Raw genomic sequence first — 13,396 nt, 5'->3', positions numbered from 1 at the left:
CGAGGGAGAAGACGACGTGCAAGGTTCGGACTCTAATCCCGCATCCGAGGGAGAGGCCTACGACGCGGGTGAGGAGAACTTTGACGAAGTCACCGACGAGGTAGGGGACGACGATCAGACTTTTACCACGATGGGAGATAGCTCGGAGGAAGAGCATCCCCAAACTGACTCAGGGGTTGTTCCCCTTCATACGACCCAGGTCGAGGGATCGCCTTCGGGCCTTACCCAAGATCTAACTATGAGTCCTACGTCCCCGCCTCCGGGCCCGGTCACGGACACTTATGAACAATCACTTACGTCGAAGAAAACGAAAGTGAAGCCAACTGGTCACGCATCCTCGGATGCGAAACCGAAACTGAAAGTGGCGCAGGTGAAGAAGGTTCTGGAGGTGTCAACTTCCAAGAAAACCAAAATGGCCGACTTGAAGAGCCACGCCAAAATGGCCGACCCGAAGCCCTCGGGGTCGGCGCCGAAGGCGAAGTCCTCCGACGCGGCTGCGTCGGCGCCGAAAGGGGTCGCGGACCCGAAGACTGCTTAGAAGAAGCGTCAGGGCGACGACGCGCATAGGCATGGGGCGTCGGCCCCGAAGACGGTGCCTGCCGGCGAACAGGCTCTCGAAGATGAGGGGTCGCTCGAACCGGCCCAGCCCTCTCCGGCCTGGACAAAGAAGGTAGCGGAATCCTTGCAGCGGATTCGAAAGGCCAGTGTGGTTCCCGCACAGGACACCAGTGCGCCTAAGCTGACGCCTAAGCCTGCGAGGGAGCAAACGCCTATCCGTTTCACCCTGCCGCCCAAGTCGGCGCCGAAGGCCTTCGCACTTAAACAGGGCGGACCCTCGAGGGAGGTGTTGACGCCGAAGGCTGCCTTGGCGGTGTCGAAGCTGCGTCTCCAGCCGCTTGCGGAGGAGGAACGTCGTGCTGTAATAATCGACGCCAACACCGGAAAACTGTCGCTCCTCAAACGGAAGATCACGACGGAGCCGACGTTGGAACCCTTTAAGATTCCTCTCAAAAACAAAAGGGACTCCGAGGACTCTCCGGCTTTGGTGGAACCTGTGTCCCCGCAAACCCTAGGGCACTCGCCGACGCATTCCGCAGCAGCCGATGCGGACGAGGAAGGTGACGAGTACAACTATCCGGCGTACTCGGATCCGGAGGAGGAGCACGTACCGTGGTCCGCCGGAGGCGACACGGAGGACCCGCAGTCGGCTCAGGACACTCAACTTTTCGCGGCCAAGACGTCCCCGTCTGAGGACTCGGCGGCCTTCAATGCTCTGATAGAGAGAGCTGCTGCTAACCACGACGTCGAGCTGCACTCGGACCCCGTGGATGTGGACTTCTTGTTCGACACCTTCTCGGTAGCCGAAAAGTCTGTCAAAACACTACCGATGCTTAAGGGGGTGCTGAAAGATGCAACGGAGGTTTTCAAGGAGCCCACCCGAGCGCGTGTGGTCAACCCTCGCATCGACAGGAAATATAAGGCAGCGCCCACGGATCCTACATATATTAAGGGACACTTGCCATTGGACTCCTTGGTTGTTTCCAACGCTCGGAAGAGGGCGAACTCTCAAACTACTGGTGACGCTCCTCCCCCAGACAAAGAGTCCAAGATCTTTGAGGCCTCAGGCAAACGAATTGCTGCACAGGCAGCTAATATCTGGAGAATATCTAACACCCAAGCATTACTTGCACGTTATGATAGGGCCCATTATGACACATTAGAGGCCATACTGCAACACTTGCCTGACCAATACAAGGAGGCGGGAGAGATGCTCATTCAGGAGGGTAAACTCATTACGAATGCATCCATCAAATGTGCACTGGATGTGGCAGACACAGCCTCCAGGGCTATCAATACCAGTGTGCTGCTTCGACGCCATGCCTGGCTTAGAATTTCGGGGTTCAAACCCGACATCCAAACTACGATCCTCAATCAAACAGTGAATCCTGACCACCTGTTTGGCCCTGAGGTGGATGCCACACTGGAGAAAATGAAAAAAGATACGGAAACTGCCAAGTCTATGGGGGCTCTACAAAGTCAGCAGTTTCGGAGTGGTTCCTTTCGCCGCTCAAACTCCAGAGGCACCTCAAGGGGACAGGCGTCCCAGTCAACCCAATATTACAAGAGTAACACCCAAGCCTCGTATAACAACAAGGGTCGAGGTGGTTACAGAGGTAATGTCAAGGGCAGGGGACGTGGAAACAATAGTTCCAGGTCCACCACGACCAACAAACAGTGACGTCTTGTCACTGCCCCCCGACCATGCAACACCGGTCGGGGGGAGACTCCAGCAGTTCCTGCCGGCGTGGAAGACCATCACCACGGACAGGTGGGTGAGGTCTATTATCCAGTACGGGTACTGTCTAGAGCTTACGTCCATTCCACCGGACATACCCCCAAGGAGCCGTCCTATGTCAGGCGAGCACTTGACCTTGTTGCAGCAAGAAGTTCTAGTCATGCTGCAAAAAGGGGCGATAGACCTCGTTCCATTGCAAGAGCGGGGAACAGGGGTTTACTCCCTGTATTTTCTGATTCCCAAGAAGGACGGATCCCTCAGGCCGATCCTGGACCTCAGGCCCCTGAACTGGTACATCCTCTCGGAGCACTTCCATATGCTCACGTTGCAGCAGGTGCTTCCCCTGCTTCAACAGGGGGACTTCCTGGCTACGCTGGATCTGAAAGATGCCTATTTTCATATCCCCCTGCATCCTTCCCACAGGAAGTATCTCAGATTCACGATCTTAGACCAGCATTACCAGTTCAAGGTTCTGCCGTTCTGGGTCACCACGGCACCGAGAGTGTTTACCAAGTGCCTAGCGACTGTGGCAGCGCATCTCCGTCGCCAGCACGTCCACGTCTTTCCCTACCTGGACGACTGGCTCATTCAAGCAAGGACAGAACAGCAGTGCGTCGACCACGTGTCACGCACCATTCATCTCCTGCACGATCTGGGATTCTCTCTGAACTACCCAAAGTCCCATCTCCAGCCCGCCCACGTGCGACAGTACCTGGGTGCGACAATCAACACTCTGGCAGCCACCGCGCAGCCAAATTCAGTGAGAATCGCCAGTATCCAGGCGCTGATCCAACGATTCAGACCCCAACACTCGCTTCCAGCAAGAGTGTTCATGCAGTTGATAGGCATGATGGCCTCCTGCATCTCCATTGTCCCGCACACGAGACTACATATGCGTCCGCTTCAGGAGTGCCTTGCACGTCAGTGGACTCAGGCTCATGGGCAACTGACAGACCTAGTGTTGGTGAGCGGTCGGGCATACAACTCTCTGCATTGGTGGAATCCACACAACCTTTGCAAGGGCCGACCATTCCAAGAGCCTGTCCCACAGATTATCCTGACGACGGACGCCTCTCTCCAGGGATGGGGAGCGCATGTACTCCATTACACTGTGCAGGGACTATGGACACTACAGCAAAGGAAGATGCACATCAATGTGTTGGAACTGATGGCAATCTTCATGGCCTTGAAGGCGTTCAAAGTACATCTGTGCAACAAAGTCGTGTTGATCCGGACGGACAACATGACGGCCATGTACTACATCCAGAAGCAGGGAGGCACACACTCTCCACAGCTGTCTCATCTGGCTCAGAGCATGTGGAAGTGGGCCATTCAGAGGAACATCTTCCTCATGGCAGAGCATCTCCCGGGCAAGGACCATCAAATGGCGGATCTGCTCAGCAGGCACAGCCATCAGATGCACGAGTGGGAGATACATCCATCAGTACTCCAACCGTACTTCCAAAGGTGGGGTCATCCAGAGATAGACCTGTTCGCCACAAAGGAGAACGCAAAATGCCAAAGCTTCGCCGCCAGATTCCCACACCCCCAATCACAGGGCAATGCGATGTGGATGAACTGGTCAGGCAAATTTGCGTACGCTTTTCCCCCAGCACCTCTGATACCGCTGGTGGCACGCAAGCTCAGACAGCACTCGATGACTCTCATCCTGGTTGCTCCAACGTGGGCTCGCCAACCATGGTACACCACGTTTCTAGAACTGTCCGTGGTGCCGCATCAAAGGCTTCATCTCACTCCCAGCCTTCTGACGCAGAGCCATGGCGACATTCAGCACCCAGATCCGCAACAGCTCAACCTGGCGATCTGGCTCCTGAAGTCCTAGAGTTTGGCTACCTCAATCTTCCTCCCGATTGCATGAACATCATTCGGGAGGCAAGGAAGCCCACTACCAGAGCGTGTTATGCGGCTAAATGGAAGAGGTTTGTCATCTACTGTGCTAACCACAATATTGACCCTCTAGATGCTTCCATTCAAAACATCATTTGCTATCTTTTCCACCTGTATCAATGCAATCTGGCATACTCTTCCATCCGCATTCACCTGTCTGCTATGGCAGCATACCTCCAGAATAGGCAACACCTGTCACTCTTCAAGGTCCCTGCTATCAAGGCCTTTCTGGAAGGACTCAAAAGGGTCATTCCACCAAGGACCCCACCAGCTCCAGAATGGAACCTCAATGTGGTTCTTACGAGGCTGATGGGTCCTCCCTCTGAGCCACTGCACTCTTGTGAGCTTCAGTTTCTGACTTGGAAGGTTGCGTTCTTAGTAGCAATTACATCGCTACGGAGGGTTAGCGAGCTGCAGGCGCTCACCATCCAAGAACCTTACTTCCAGGTACATGCTAACAGGGTAGTGCTCCGCACTAACCCTAAATTCCTACCCAAAGTGGTATCCCAATTCCACTTAAACCAGACAATTGAATTGCCGGTGTTTTTCCAAAACCCGGAGACACTGGCGGAGCGCATGCTCCACACCCTTGATGTTAAGAGGGCCTTGATGTATTATGTAGACAGGACAAAAGATTTTCGCAAAACCAAGCAGCTTTTTGTTGCTTTTGCCACTCACCACAAGGGAAACGCTATCTCTAAAGCAGGGATTGCTAGGTGGATAGTAAAGTGCATTCAGATCTGTTACGCTAAAGCTAAGCGCACTCTCACTATCCCACCGAGGGCCCACTCCACCAGGAAGTTGGAGGCCTCAATGGCTTTCCTAGGTAACATTCCCTTAGAAGATATCTGTAGAGCAGCCACATGGTCTACCACACATACTTTCACTAAACACTACTGTGTAGACGTGCATTCCAAACAGCAGGCAGCTGTTGGTCAGGCTGTTCTAAAAACGCTTTTTCAGACTGCTGCAGCTGGCACGGGCGGCCGCCGATAATGGAGGGACTGCTATGTATTCTATGCACAGATATGAATTCAGCAGCCCACATGCCTCGAACTGCAAATGCTACTTACCAGTATGCATCTGTTCTTGGCATGTAGGGCTGCTGACATTCATATCGCCCACCCTCCTCCCCGGCGCCTGTAGCAGCTGCAGAATTCATTCATATACATACATATGCTCATAGCATGGTCATCACTCACATTCTTCACTCCATCTCTGCCAATGGCTAAAAACAATCTGGGGATGGAGGCGATGCCCATGCGCACTGTAGTCCAGGGGAGGAGCCACCTATCTCGTGATACTTCGAAGACTCTTCCAGGACAACAATGTGCAATCATCCGGACCCAACACTAGGTGGCGATCTATGCACAGATATGAATGTCAGCAGCCCTACATGCCAAGAACAGATGCATACTGGTAAGTAGCATTTGCATTTTGCTGGATAGGCAACTCGTCCAAGCATAGATTAATACTAGTAGTATCATCATTTGTTGAATATTTTTACTTGTACAGTTAGTCTACAAGTAGGAATAACAGACTTGCCCAAATTGCTAGGAATATAGTAAGTTCTTGAAAGAATCTGAGGTCATTAATATTTTGGGTACTTAAACAGCGGATGGAAAACATGTTATCCCCTGTTTCAAACCGGTGCTCCAGCACTTCTTCATGCTGAATCTATTTTTGATCGTATTCTCCAGTAATTACAAGCAATGTAATTGGGGTCCCTCGGACAGAGGCAGCATTACATGAACAATGGTAGCTCCTAAAATCCATTAAGCAGAAAGCTTATGCCACATGTGATTTAGTCACATGGGTGTAAGGATTTAAATGGTTTTATTCCAATATATTACCTACTTTGTAAGCATTGATATTAGGTCACTTGTTTATCTCCCCGACCTTCGCCCCCCCTAACCACTCCTCCCTCCTCAGTCTGCCCTCCTGATGTCCTCCACAGTCTACCCACCGCCACCTTATATCCTTGAGGCGACTTCCTCCCTTGGCGCTCCTGCTGAGAAGAACTATTAGTGCCGTCCTTATCCAATTCCTCAGCCTGCTCACCTTACATTCTTTATTGTAGCTGGAGTTTTAATTCGAAAGATTAATTGTTTTTCATAGTCCTGTTGTCCCACAAAGATTAATTACATTTCTGTCGCCACAAAAATAATTTTCAGTGTGTCTTTCGTATTTATCATACGTTATTTTTTTGCCATCTCTTCCGGTAAATATTGACTTGGTTATGGTTATGCTCATCTGACAGATTAAAAAAATTCTACGATTTCACTTACTTTACCATTGCTGGGGTGCCTAATCTGTAGTCTCAGGTGTCAGTGAACAATCGGTCATTCTACAGTCTGGTACTGCAGACCATTATTTAACCTTCTTTTCAATATTTCCGTTTGTTCTGGGAATACATGATCTATGTACCCCATCTTTGAGTGTATACCTGTGTCCCTCCTGACATTGTTTTCCTAGCATTGACCAGCACCTCTCTTATTCTTTAAAGGTTAAAAATCCTTCACAATGGTACCAGAAGCGCCGTTGCAGAGAGTTGTGCCTCAGCCCTCCAGCGAGGGCATCGAGGCGACAAGCACTGTTTCTGACATGAAGAACGTCTCTTCGAAAGATGAATCTGAGGGGATCACAAAGATGCCTGATGAACGGAGGACTGACAGCCCGAGCCAGACTTTCGTTTACTCCGAAAAAGATTCTGGATTCTCTGGTGAGTATATGATGCTGTTTCTTACTCCGTCCACTTGCACCTTTCTCTTCTTTTTCCACCTTGTGTTTTTTCCAATTGTGTAGATTTCAATTTAGAACTGGCTTTACTTAGTTGCACACAAACAGCTCGTCTGCTTCAAACTACATTGACATGTATAAGGCCTGGCCCCAGCATGCTTTGAACTCCCACATGTTTGAATTGCTTGGGTTTCATTTTTGGCAGACCGATAAGGAGATTGTCATTGATACCGCTCCAGTAACATTAGTATTAGGACTCAAAAAGTTAGTATAAAATAAGTATGTATACTTGGGTGTTGTTTTGGCGAGGGAGCAACCAACCATAATGTGCAGTTGAAAAGAAGACTTCCACTTTATACATGAAACAAGCAACTTCGCAGATCCTTTCCCTTTGCTTCCAGTCCCCTTCTTTCCTAACTTTTGGACATAAAGTTTTTCTCCTTGCTTAATATGAATCGAACATTTGCAATTATTATTTAATGAAAGCCTGACTTTGGTACGACCACTTTCTCTTCTTCCGTCTAATGTTTGAAACACTTGCACACAATTTACTTGAGGTTCAATCATTTTGTATAAGAATAGAGCTTTTTGTGTGAAAATATTCGTGTTACAGTTAAAATAAGATGTCTCTTTCTCTCTTACTGCTTGGGATCCAAGGCCCTGAGACTCTCACAGGGGTGCTCTAGTTACTGGTGATCATGGGGTGTGAGACTCCACTGAGTGTGCCCAATATCACCTTGACTAAGAGCTGTCGGCAGATGCAAGGAAAGAGGAGTGAGAGACTTTCCGAACCTGGCGATGTTGATGCAGTGGCTTTAGATGTATGTGCTGCTCTGGGCGCCAGCACCAGGCCCTGCAGACCTGTGAAGACCTCCCTCATGATGGGGTTTCAGGCATCATGGGGCTGCACTCGAGAAGTGTTGAATAGATACGTGCTCAGGAGCTGCATCGTCGCCCGGCATGACTCATCTGGAAGGAGTTGTTGCTGCTGGCTGTGCTGGAGACCTGTGTGCCACATAGTGGAACTATATCAGCAGAATATTGAGCAGACCTAAGGAGGCTACCGCTGGGTGCTACAAGTCACTGTGCTGCATCTTGCAGGATGGCACGTAGCCTTGACAGTCTGCTTGGACAACTTGACCAGTGTGCTGTAACACTGGATGCAAAAAGACCTTGCCAGAGAAATGAGGGAGGCAGGTTCCGATTTGGTGCTTCGATAGAGGCTAGTGCCATGCTCCCGTAATAAGCTTAGCAGAAAAATTGTGAAAGCCTACAGTTTCAAAAGCTAGCTGAAACAAGAAATCAAGAACAGATAATCTATGCGTAGACATACTATTGAAGGGTGTGAGGTAGCTCCAGCAAGCTGTTGTGCACACCATGAACATTAGCTTCAGTCATCCTAAACAGCTTTGTCTTGTACCACGGCTTGAATGACTGAGAAAACCCAGCAGGAGCACGGCTCTTTGACAATAGAGAGTTGCAGCTCGTACTCTAGATACAATTGCATTCTTATAAACTGCGCAGGGTGAATACTTCTGAGGAAGAAATTACGATTGAGGGACAAAGTTGACCACTCACCGAATAGGACCATCCCAAAAGGCGACCTACTGGATAGCCTACAGACTTTAAAACAAGATGAGGAAGAGCTTAGAAAGGACATCGATGGGAGTCTTGAAGACCTAAGATCAACCTTAAGTGCCAAAATCTATGGCAAACTGTAGACGTAGTATTCTCGAAACAAAAAAAAGTTGAGAACAGGCGGGATGTTCTTGAAGCGCATAATACTACCACTGCAGGTCAGTTGCCAGCTAAAGAAGCACAACTTGAAGCGCTAGAAAGGTAAAGTGTTTATTAGGGCTTAGGGGTTGGTAGAAGTAATGGAGTTGAACAATAAGGGGGTTCTGGGATACCACCTATACAAACCGACCCATACCAGAAAATCCAGGTTTTGGAGAGTCAGACCCCCTAAAAAGGAGGGCGGGGGGCTCACCCCCCCAAAAAAGAGAAAAGTGTGTGTGTATGTGTGTCCGTCCATCCCCCTCTCCCCTTATATCCTGACTGGTGCCTAAGAAATGGAATGCCCCACTGTTTCCCTATTTCTTAAGAAACCCGCACTCCATCCAAAAATTATGACAAATTTCCGTCTGATCTCTCTTCTTCCTCTATTTGCCAAGATGACAGATCCCAGTACACAATCAGCTTATCCAACATCTGGAATCACATATACATACCTTCAACGAGCTAAAGAAGCTATATTTGCTTCTGGTCCAAAACAGATGTCTGTTTAAAGCTGTATGTTCATGCCCGACAAAACTATATTGTGGGCAAAGTTCTTATAAGGCCACTTTATTTTTCTGGTATCCGCTTTCCTGCCCTCGCAGATCTGTCTGCCTGCTTAGTAAATGTCCCCAAATAATAGAATTGGTACCCTGATCTTGTTTAGATGACATCTCAAGGCCATCATTTTCACCAACTCTGTATGTATCATTTTCAATGTCTTAGCGGACGTGCTTGGCGTTGGTCTCCCTTTCTGTTTTTAGCACCCTGACACTTTGTCATATAGCTAATTCTTTTCTATATACTGTGTTAAGTTAGCATGAGCTTATTAAATGTTTAAACACCATTTTTCCTTTCTGCTTCATTTTGCACACAACACATAATTGTTGTTTTAGCTTTCAACCCAGAAGAGCTTCGTGATTTACTTGAGAAATAATAAGTTATTGCTCTGATATCAGTTTTGCTTGGTACACTGTCTGCACAGTGAGTGCTGAAGGCTCCAAGGATAACTCGACACGATGTTGTTGTAAGGTCTGATCTGCGCACCTCCATAGACATAACACACATGCTGTTACCAAAATCTGGCTATAGGCGGGTTTTATATTGTTGTGCTGAACACACACGTAACCCACTTGATGGTGCTTCGCATGCAGAGAGCTGGTGGAAGATGATGTGATCCTCTGCCACTGAGATTTTGAGGTATGGGCCCGCCCTGCTAAAACCCAAATGAGACCTTCATAGATATAAAATACTATGCTAAATAGGGAGGGTGAGAATTAGGTGTTGTTAATTCCTATTCATTACAGCATCTTAGTATGCTGTCACCATTCGCCTTTTATGGACTGATAACTATGCTGATAACTTTGTTGCTTATAATATGTTTGCTTGTATTATATAAGATACTGCGTTTGAGAACCCTGCATTAGTAAATAAATATTTCAAATATGCACGTGTCCTCATTTACTCCACGTTCTGGTTTGAAATGATTATATAGCGAAAGAGTGTTCATGTGTTCCACGATACCTGAGGTAATCTAAGTTCATGTTCTGGTTTGTCTAAACATTGGGAGTTTGTTATGACCAATGAGACACTGTAGCTAGCTCGGTAAGGGGATTTTGGGTACTGAGGTGAGTTTTGGGCCATCCTAATTCACAGAGGTTCCAGGTCTCTATGCACAGTTCTGTAGGAGAACGGAATTCCCGCTACATGGCGCCCAAACGTTGTTGGCCTTAGATCATGACACTCGAGTAGTATATCATTCAATCATTAACCCCTTAACTGCCGTTTCCGGAAAATGGTGGAGTCGGACAAATCTACCTATTTTTGAAATAGGTCTTTTCAAGCTTGATTCTTACTAAAACGGTTTCCTTGAATTACTACCCAGTTGTGCTACAAAGTTTCCAACATTTTTCAACATTCCTGTGCTGTCATGGCCCAAGCCGTGGACATACCGCAGCATAGTCGCATTGCAGTGCGAGATCATTTGCGGAATTACAATGTCCCTTTGGAAGGCTTGGCTGTGATAATGGTGGTGAGTGCGGATGCTGCTTACCCTTACGAACTATTTTATTCGTGGGTGACATTTCCGGAGGTGGACACTAATTCTCGTGTGTTCCACACATACACTCCCATGACTGTACCTAATGAGTATACTCCGAACAGGGCACAGGAAGTTCCTATTGACGTTTGGCAGCATCGAGTTTGGTTTGGTGGCGCCCTACCCCACACTTTGACCGCTCCGAGGTTGGGTCCTTTGTCCATTCCAGGCGCTAGTTGGCCTGTTTTGGCTGGATTTTCTCCTCATCCTCTACACGGCAATTGTACCGTAGCTGAACTTCGACGACTACACGTAGTCGCAATTGCCGTGATTAGAGCCTTAGTGCATTACATGGGCCGTAATCTTCCGGGTGGAGCCCCGGTAGGGGCGGCGCTTCCGGCCGGACAGGGTGGTTTGAAACTCAGTCCCGTCATGGTCAATGCCGTCATGGGCAAGAAGCCCCAGGATAAGGATGATTTTCCTTTCTGGCTTGCCGAGAAATTTGACTCGCTGGAAGCTGTATTTCCTAATACGACTCCTAGTGAAAAACACCAGATTCTTATGCTTAGTTTGCCGAAAGATTTGGCCCCTGAGCTCGTTGACTGTGAGACCTGGGGTAAGACTTTTGCAGCGGTCTATGCAAGGTGCTACGGCACCCCGTCTATGTCTGTGCTGTCTACGGTCCTTAAACGTGTTCAAGATGATCACGGACCGGAGTCTGCGGTTGAGTTGGGCATGCACCTGTGTGGCACCTTTGATGTAGTTTGCGATCTCATACTTGCTAATGTCAAGGGGGATGCAGTGAACTTTCAGGTTGCTAACGCTTTGGCGGCGCTTCCCGATGCCGAGAAACCCCCGACAGTTAGCAAAAATTATTGTGGCAGCTTATAAAACCGTGGGTCGCAATAGTAAGGGTCTTAAGCCTTTTTCTGTTAAGGAGAAAAAGCAGCCCCAGGGACAAACTTCGGAAACGGAAGTTCAGCCAAGTCCAAGAAACAAAATTGGCCTAAAAAACAAACAGGGAAAGCAACAGCAACAACAACAAACACAGGTTTCTCGTCCTGCGTCTCCGTTGCCTGCGCAGTCGGAACGCGTTTATGACTTGCGCGATCGCGCGACGATTCGACCTCCTGATCAATTTCAGGCTTCTGACCAACACTCTCCTCGTTCCTTTCAGGACTCATCGGCCCCAACTACCGGTGGTGGAGGGGGCGGCAGGGGTCGGGGTGGCCAGCAAGGACGTGACCAGCCCCGCCCAAAAAACGGTGCAGAAAGGCAGGAAGGTTCGACACCGAAGAGACCGCAGTTTGCCAAGAGGAAAGTCGCAGCCTTAACAGCGCATCGATATGCCACAGATAGTGAGAACGCGGCTTCGGAATCTGACGTGGGCTCTGACCTTGCTGGACAGCGCGGCGAAGATTACCATAGTGAGAGAGGCCCTGCGTCCACTACTGAAGGTGACAGCGACTGATACTTATGTTGTGATCGAAACAGCTGATACAAGAGTTGCTCCCCCTGATAGACTTTTTGAAATTGTCCTGTTAATCGAGGGTGACATACAGCGAACCATTAAAGGGGTATTTTGGGAAAATCTTTCGTCTACATATGACATTTTGCTTTCGGAGGCTGACTGGCCCCCACCTTTTGTTCTCGCAGCTCCGCGAGGGGAGGTGGTAATCCTCCCCAGTTTCACGAACACAGTCTCGAAAGAGGATGCGCTGCATTTTGCAGAAGAGTGGGCTCTGGCTCTAGCGCCGGCTGTGTACCGCAATCAACGTGGTTGGGATAAATTGTCCCCATGCCACGATATTCCTTTACGGTCTCAGCCACAACCTCAACCTCAATATCCCATACGGCCTGAAGCAAAGGCTTCCGTCGCGGCTATCCTTGAACAATTGGAATATCAAGGTGTAATTGAAACATGTGTGTCACCGATGAATAACCCTCTTTTTACTGTGAACAAGCCAGACGGTTCATATCGTTTGGTATTGGATTGTAGCGGGAATTCCGTTCTCCTACAGAACTGTGCATTGAGACCTGGAACCTCGGTGAATTAGGATGGCCCAAAACTCACCTCAGTACCCAAAATCCCCTTACCGAGCTAGCGACAGTGTCTCATTGGTCATAACAAACTCCCAATGCTTAGACAGACCAGAACATGAACTTAGATTACCTCAGGAATCGTGGAACACATGAACACTCTTTCGTTATATAATCATCACAAACCAGAACGTGGAGTAAAAGAGGACGCGTGCATGTTTGAAATATTTATTTACTAATGCAAGGTTCTCAAACGCAGTATCTTGTATAATACTAGCAAACATATTATAAGCAACAAAGTTATCAGCATAGTTATCAGTCCATAAAAGGCGAATGGTGACAGCATACTAATATGCTGAAATGAATAGAAATTAACAATGTCTAATTCACACCCTCCCTATTTAGCATAGTATTTTAGATCTATGAAGGTCTCATTTGGGTTTTAGCAGGGCCCATACCTTAAAATCTCAGTGGCAGGAGGATCACATCACCTTCCACCAGCTCTCTGCATCAAGTGTGTTTTTGTGCCTAGAGCCAGATCTTGGCAACAGCATGTGTGTTATGGCTATAGGGGTGCGAAGATCAGACCTTACAACAAC

At 48.5% G+C, this 13,396-nt stretch overlaps 1 protein-coding gene across 1 annotated transcript in view; it reads left to right on the top strand.

Annotated features, from left to right (window-relative positions):
* Window positions 1-13,396, top strand: part of LOC147692067 (CLOCK-interacting pacemaker-like) — a 203,358-nt gene that overhangs the window by 142,194 nt on the left and 47,768 nt on the right. Inside the window, exon 2 of the mRNA XM_086938369.1 lies at window positions 6,711-6,926. Within this exon, the coding sequence (XP_086794495.1) occupies window positions 6,728-6,926 (199 nt within the window). The 5' untranslated portion in view covers window positions 6,711-6,727. The remainder of the gene's footprint in view (window positions 1-6,710; window positions 6,927-13,396) is intronic.

Source organism: Lissotriton vulgaris, chromosome 9 (assembly GCF_964263255.1).
Source record: "Lissotriton vulgaris chromosome 9, aLisVul1.2, whole genome shotgun sequence".
NCBI classification, from domain to species: domain Eukaryota; kingdom Metazoa; phylum Chordata; class Amphibia; order Caudata; family Salamandridae; genus Lissotriton; species Lissotriton vulgaris.
Note: the sequence above shows the minus strand (reverse complement) of the source record. Positions and strands in the feature narration are given on the sequence as shown.